Source organism: Microtus ochrogaster, unplaced genomic scaffold (assembly GCF_000317375.1).
Source record: "Microtus ochrogaster isolate Prairie Vole_2 unplaced genomic scaffold, MicOch1.0 UNK1, whole genome shotgun sequence".
NCBI lineage: Eukaryota > Metazoa > Chordata > Mammalia > Rodentia > Cricetidae > Microtus > Microtus ochrogaster.
Window position 1 is genome coordinate 28,598,512 of NW_004949099.1, and position 7,000 is coordinate 28,605,511.

The 7,000-nt window shown below is 45.6% G+C and overlaps 1 protein-coding gene across 5 annotated transcripts in view; it reads left to right on the forward strand.

Moving 5' to 3' along the window:
- Positions 1-7,000, forward strand: part of Atg7 (autophagy related 7) — a 219,590-nt gene that overhangs the window by 56,013 nt on the left and 156,577 nt on the right. For all 5 annotated transcript variants that reach the window (XM_013353046.2, XM_026788324.1, XM_005365030.3 and 2 more), the window contains exon 8: positions 5,993-6,081. In XM_013353046.2, the coding sequence (XP_013208500.1) occupies positions 5,993-6,081 (89 nt within the window). The remainder of the gene's footprint in view (positions 1-5,992; positions 6,082-7,000) is intronic.

Below are 7,000 nucleotides of genomic sequence, written 5' to 3' on the forward strand. Positions count from 1 at the left end.
CTTATGCCTCCACGTGACAGAGTCACCCTGAGGGGTTGCAGCTTTCAGCAACCGCGTGCCCTGGTTCGCGCCACTTAAGAGCTGTGCTTGCAAGGGAGATTTAAAAATGACTCAGAAAAAAGCAAACCCCTCAGGCGGAGACTACGCAGGCCTGTGGAGTTTAAATCCATGTGGGGAGGCAGACGATAGGATGCGTGGGGACTGGAAGTCAATCTGAGGTGTCTAAAGAGAAAATATAAAGAACTGCAGCAAATAAAAAAAAGCCAGTGCGTGATGATTTATATTAAGCTGCTGGCTCCACGCACAAGACACAGGCCACAAGGCTGCCAGCTGGCGGCAGCAGCTGAGGAAGGGAGGCTCGCGCCAAGCCGAACTCGCGGCCGGCAGCCAAGCAGGGGAAGGAGAGGTCCTAACACCAAACGTTGGGCACCAATTGAAGGCGTAAGTCACAAACAATGCCACAGCAGTTTGGAATTATGATTAATAGGGTGGTATTTATTTAAAGGGGAAAAAACTTACAGATCACTGTCAGCCCTCTGCGCAACAAGGAAGGGAGTCTAGTCGACAGCGGAGCAGGAAGTGAAGAGAGAGAGGAGAGGGAAGTGGCCACTTTTTCAAAGGGAGAGAGACCACGCCCCAATGGGCTGATATCTCAGCGGCTATAGGCTGGAGGAGCGGAAGGACCTCCTGCAACAGTGCGTCCCAAATTTAAGTTCACAGACCGGAGCAAGTGCATCAGAATTACTGAGAAGTTGATGGAGATGTGGGTCACTGAGTACCCTTGGAGGCCGTGGGCACCCCCGCTGCTGTTAATAGCACAGGTGCACGCCAGGCTTCGCGTGCTCAGGTCATCACAGTAAAGATCCACAGTAGCCCCGCTAGGTGGGGGCTGTGATTTTCCTCACAGTTCACATAGGACCAGCAAGGCCTGTAGGATTGAATGCTTGGCTTTGGCTGCTCATGTGGTAAGAGGCAGGGCTCAGCATGGCTTTGATAGCCGTGTTCATAAAAGTTCTCTGTATGAGGACAATATTTTATCTCTCTGGAAAGAACTTATTTGTAAGTAGACACACATCTATCTATTTGCCCTGAAGACATGAAGATACTGCTAGAAAAGACTTCAAAAACTAAGGAGTTAGGCCAGGTGGTGGTGGCGCATGCCTTTAATATTAGCACCCAGGAAGCAGAGGCAGGCAGATGGATCTCTGGGAGTTCGAGGCCAGTCTGGTCTACAAGAGCTAGTTCTAGGACAGCAGGGCTGTTACACAGAAAAACCCTGTCTTGAAAAACAAAAACAAACAAACAAACAAAACTAGAGAGTTTTACATAATCAAGAAATAATTATAGAGGATAGCTGTGAACTCGTGTTAATTAGATGTTGGTAATAGTGAATTTCATTTTCTGAGGTTGAGGATAGATGACGATGGACCTGTCTTCCAGCAGCATAAGAAAGGCTTGTGCATCTCTGCCACAGAACACCATTCATCCACTGTAGCAATGGCTGCAGAACTCTTGCAGGCCAGGAGGAGCTTAGGTATGATGAGAGACAGAAATTTGTATTCATGGCATGATTCCACTTCTGTTTAGAAGTCATAATACAAATGTATTTATGTAAAGAATAATTAGGAGTGATATCTTAGCTAGGATTTCTATTGCTGCAGCAGAGACCACACCCAAAGCAATGGAGAAGAAATGGTTGATTTTATCTTACAGTTGTAGACTATTAGGAGGGCAAGTGAAGGCAGCAGCCTGGAGGAACGGAGACAGAGCCATGGAGGAGTGCTGCTTACTGACTTGCGTCCTTGGCTTGCTCGGTTTCCTTTCTTACATATGCCAGGGGTGACACTGCCATCACTGGGCTGGGCCCACCTCAGCCTACCCACACCAGTTATTAATCAATAATATATACTATGGATTTGTCTATGGAAAATTTATAGAGGCATTTTAATTCCTCTCTCCAGACAACACTAACTTTTGTCAAGTTGGCAAGGGGAGCAGGGCCCAACTAGGACATTAGTTACATAGGAAGATGTGGACAGGGGATTCTTTAGCTGTTGCTTCAGCTTCCATGTTGGCTTACACTGCACTAAGCACGGTAGGGAATAAATGCATAAAGCTTCTGGGCTAATTTAAATGAAAAGTAGAACAGAACTGGGTGTTCCAGCACACACCTTTAATCCCAGCGCTTGGAGGTAGAAGCAGGCAGATCTCTGTGAGTTTGAGGCCAGCCTGGTCTACACAGTGAGTTCCAGAACAGGCACTGCTACATAGTGAGACCCTGTCTCAAAGAGGAGGTGGGGGTGGTAGTGGCGTGGTAGTGACAGGGCTTGGTGGAAAAAGGTGCTTACAGTGCAAGCCTAGTGACCTGAGTTCAACCCCCCGAGCCCATGTGAAGGTGGAAGAAAGATCTGACTCCACACAGGTGTCCTCTGGCTCCACATGTGTGTGGTGGCACAAGCCCATTTCTCCCCATTATCTGTCACTGCCTCTCTCTCCCTCTCCTTCCCCCTCCCTGCTTCCTACCCTCCGCACACAAATTATGTTTGTGCACATGAGCACATATCAACCATGTTTTTATTTAACCTCCCTTTACTTATGAAGGAAATCCATGGCTGCCAGCTATCTTCAGCCTCCTTCCCCACTCTCACTTCCTTCCCTCCCACTCAGTTATGTCTAATTTTTGGCCCATATTTTTTTTTTATTTTGCTTCCTGGCAGTGCTGGAAATCAAACACAGGACCTACGTGTGCTGGACAAATGCCATAGTCCATCCTGGCCTTCATTTGTCCATCTTTCTATCATTCAGTAAACATTTACTAGACAGCTCTATATGTCTAAGACCTGGAAGGGTGAGAAGGATTCTCCATGCTCTCTAGACACTCAGCATTCTCTTCCTTCATTAAAACTTAAACTTTTATTTTGAAATAATGTTAGCTTTATAGGAGATAGTTGCAGGAACTAGACAGATTGCTCAGTGGTTAAGAGTACTCACTGCTCTTCCAGAGGACCAGGGTTTGATTCCCAGCATCTACATGGTGGCTCACAAGCATCTGTAAATCTAGTTTCAAGGAATCTGATGTCCCCTTCTGGTACTTCACACACAGTGCACAAACATGCATGCAAGCACAACATCCACACACATAAAATAAAATTTTTATTTAATAATAACTAGTGGACCTGGAGAGATGGCTCAGTGGTAAAGTGCATTGCTGCTCTTCCATAGGATCCAGGTTTGATTCCCAGCACCCATGTACCAATTTACAACCGTCCATAACTCCAGTTCCAGTGTGACCTCTGTGGTGAAGATACATACGTGCAAGGAAAACATTCATACACATAAAAAACAGAGTAATTTTTTAGAGTAACTGGGAAAATATCACAAAGAAGGTAGCTGTAAAGAGTGGTGCAGACTTCCGGTCTGTCCTGGGGAGTTTCTCTTTTCCTCACACTATTACCTTCCACCTCTGCTCCCTCTTCAGAGCTCAGGTGCCAGGCAGGCTGCTGCAGTACTCTCGGTTTCCCCAGGAGCTCCTGAACCAGCCTTACACCACAGTTTTTCTGTTGTGTCGTGTCTTCTTAGTCTCTTAGGCTCTCCAAACTGTCTTGTGTGGATGGCCTTGACAGTTTAATTGTTTAGCTATGTTTTCAGAATATCTATTTTCTTATTAAAAGGTGCTTATGGACACAAACTAAATTTTTTTTAAAAAAAATTAATCCTCAATAAATAAATAAATTAAAAAAAAATAAATAAATATAAACTTAAAAAAAAAATTAAGACAAAAAAATAGCAAGTCAAACCAAAGAGGACACCAATACACACACACACGTTTTTGATGTCTGTTTTGCATTGGCCAGTTACTCCTAGCCGTGGGACCTGCCCTGCGGTGTGGCTGGTATCCCCAGTGACAGTGAGTATCATTTGCAGGTAGCATCTTGATTAGGGGGGTGAGACTTTGTGTCCAGTTCCCCTTCTCAGTGTTGGGATTTTCTTGGTTTGCACCAGTACAGGCCTTGTGTGTGCTGCCACCGTCTCTGTGAGTTCACGTGTGTCCTTCCTGTTGTTTTCTTGCAATCGTCCACCACCTCTGGCTCTTGCAATCTTTCTGCCTCCTCTTCTGCATAGCTTCCTGAGCTCTGAGCTGAGGATTTAGGATGTCCCATTTAGGGCTGAATGCTCCAAAGTCTCTCACTCTCTGCACATTGTCTATCTGTGAGTCTCTGTGTTAATTCCCTTCTACTACAAGAAGATTCTTTGATGATGGTTGGGCAATACTCTGATCTGTGGGTATAGCAATATGTCTTTAGGAATCATTTTATTGCTATATTTATTTGCCAGAATAATAGTAGTAGTTATTTCCCCTAGTTCCCATGACTGATATAGTTTCATTTTCATACTTTTGTCTTGCTGGGTTTTTTTTATATAGTTTGCTTATTTGTGTTGGTATTTGTTTTTGTTTTGTTTTAGGGAAAAAGGACATAAAGTTGGGTGGGTATGAGAAATGGGTGGGGAGGGGTAGGTGGAGGGGACATCATATGATCAAAATATTATATGGAAAAATAAATAAAAATAATTTTTTTTAAAAAAAGAACGTGGTTATGGGTTTTTAAAAGAATCTAAATATAATCAAGTTCCCCTGCTCTTCCCTCCTCTCCAGGAATCCATGATGTCCACGTAGCGCTCTTGGTTACAGCCCCCCCTGTAAAGTTACACTTCGGAAACAAACCCTTCAGTTCAGTCTCTCCCAGAGTTCCTATTAGTTCCAATATGGCTTAATCTATTTTTTGTTTCTTTCTTTTTTTTTTTTTTTTTTTTTTTTGCAGAACTGAGGATGGAATTTAGGGCCTGGCACACACTAGGCAAGCACACTGCCATGGGGTCATAGACACTTATGTATAGTTCAGGTCATGGCCCCTCTGGATGCTCCTGTTTGGACACTTAGGCTCCTTGTTCCTTGTGCTGTCTTCATTTCCCTGATGTGGCCTCATTTTTTTTTATTGGTACTATAAGATGGTCCAGGCACATCTTATGTTTTCTCTGTCTCAGCCCTAAAATCAGCCATGTGTCCAAAGTGCCTTGACATGTTATTGGAGAATGGTTTTTAGAAATCAATATCTGGGTGGGTATGGTGGCACACACCTTTAATTCAGGTGGGGGCAGAGGCAGGCAGTTCTCTGAGTTTGAGGCCAGCCTGGTCTACAGAGTGAGTTCCAGGACAGCCAGGGCTACACAGAGAAACCCTGTTTTGGAAAAAGAAGAAAAGATAAAAAGAAAAATGAAAAAAAAATGAAGGAAGGAAAGAAAGAAAGAAGGAAGGACAGACAGACAGACAGACAGACAGACAGACAGATTGATCTGGGGAGCCAGGGACCTTTTGACAGAGAGGAGACAGAAAAAAAAAATACATCTCACCTACAGTGTGTGATGGCTCGCGGGAGGAGGCAGCTCTGTGCCTCCCCAAGTAAAGCCCTCACTGGCGGCCCGTGGTTTGACTAGAATTATCCAGATGAAAGTCAGTTAAGGGAGCAGTAGAGAGGAGTGGGAGGAGCATGTGTTCCCGCCATGCAGGCATCTAGCTGTTTAACTTGAACCGACTGCAGACTCAGGGCACAGTCCTCGTTCCGGTTTTCTGTCTTCAGCACGCACAGTTGAGCCATTCTGGCAGCTTGGTTTCCCTGAGAGGCGCTCCTCTGTAAGTCCTGAAGGCAGACTGTCCTCGGCCCTCTAGCTTCTGTCTCTCCCCTCCCCTCCCTCTCTCCTTCTTTCCTTCCAAACTCTCTGGTTCTTGCTTTCTGCCGTGCCACATGCCAGGCCAGGGAGCACAGGGGAACTATTCCAGTTCTTGTCCGTCAGAGTCCTCACATCCGGGGTGAGATTCCAAGGCTTCCTTCCCTTCAGCCTTCCGCCAAGTGTCTACTTTCTGTGGAGGGTTAGCCGTGTGTGGTACTGTCAGACTGACCCGGTGTGGCTCTCAGCAAGTGTTTTCTGTTCACAGATAACAGTTGGTGTATACGATCCCTGTAACCTAGCCCAGTACCCTGGATGGCCTTTGAGGAATTTTTTGGTCCTGGCAGCCCATAGATGGTATTTACATGTGTGTCCATGTCTGTGTGTCTTCATCTGTGTGTTTCCCACAGCGGCTCGGCTCATGTCAGCATCTTTCCTGAAGTGCGTCGATTTCATTCCTGGCATGGAAACTAGAAAATAATTAAATTGTGGTCCAGTTTCTACCCCTAGTTCTCTTAAGCATGTCTGCTAGGGAGTCCCGGCCCTGGCACCAGCCTGCACTACACTGTAGACACTTAGACCATGGTGAGGTCATAGCCAGAGGCAAAGACACCGACATTCTCCAGCCCCCCTTCCTGCTTTTAGACAGGAATTTCCTATTGCTTCCATCTCCCATCTTTAAAAAATTCTCTAATCCTAAAATAATAGAAAGGAGTATTGGGAAGAGCCTGCTTACACTTGATTAAGACACTCAGCATAATCAGGTATCAGGAAATAAACCTGTAAGAGGTCAGCGGCCCCAGCCCCACCAAAATCACCTAAGGAAAGTGACCATGCCAGGAATAGTTGAAATGGGAGGCAGCAGAATTCACAAAAGATGCTGTGACACCCATGGCTCTGTGATGGCTTTCTGAGCGTGTTGTCCACAGTAGTACAGGCTGGATGCAAGCAGCACACACAAGCACACACGTGCGCGCGCGCACACACACACACACACACACACACACATAGTATTCTGAGCTTATTGTTCACTGTGGTACAGGCTGGATGCAAGCACACATACACAGACACACACACACACAGACACACACACACAGTATTCTGAGCTTATTGTTCACTGTGGTACAGACTGGATGCAAGCACACACACACACATAGCATTCTGAGCTTATTGTTCACTGTGGTACAGGCTGGATGCAAGCACACACACATACACACAGCTTTCTGAGCTTATTGTTCACTGTGGTACAGGCTGGATGCAAACACACACACACACA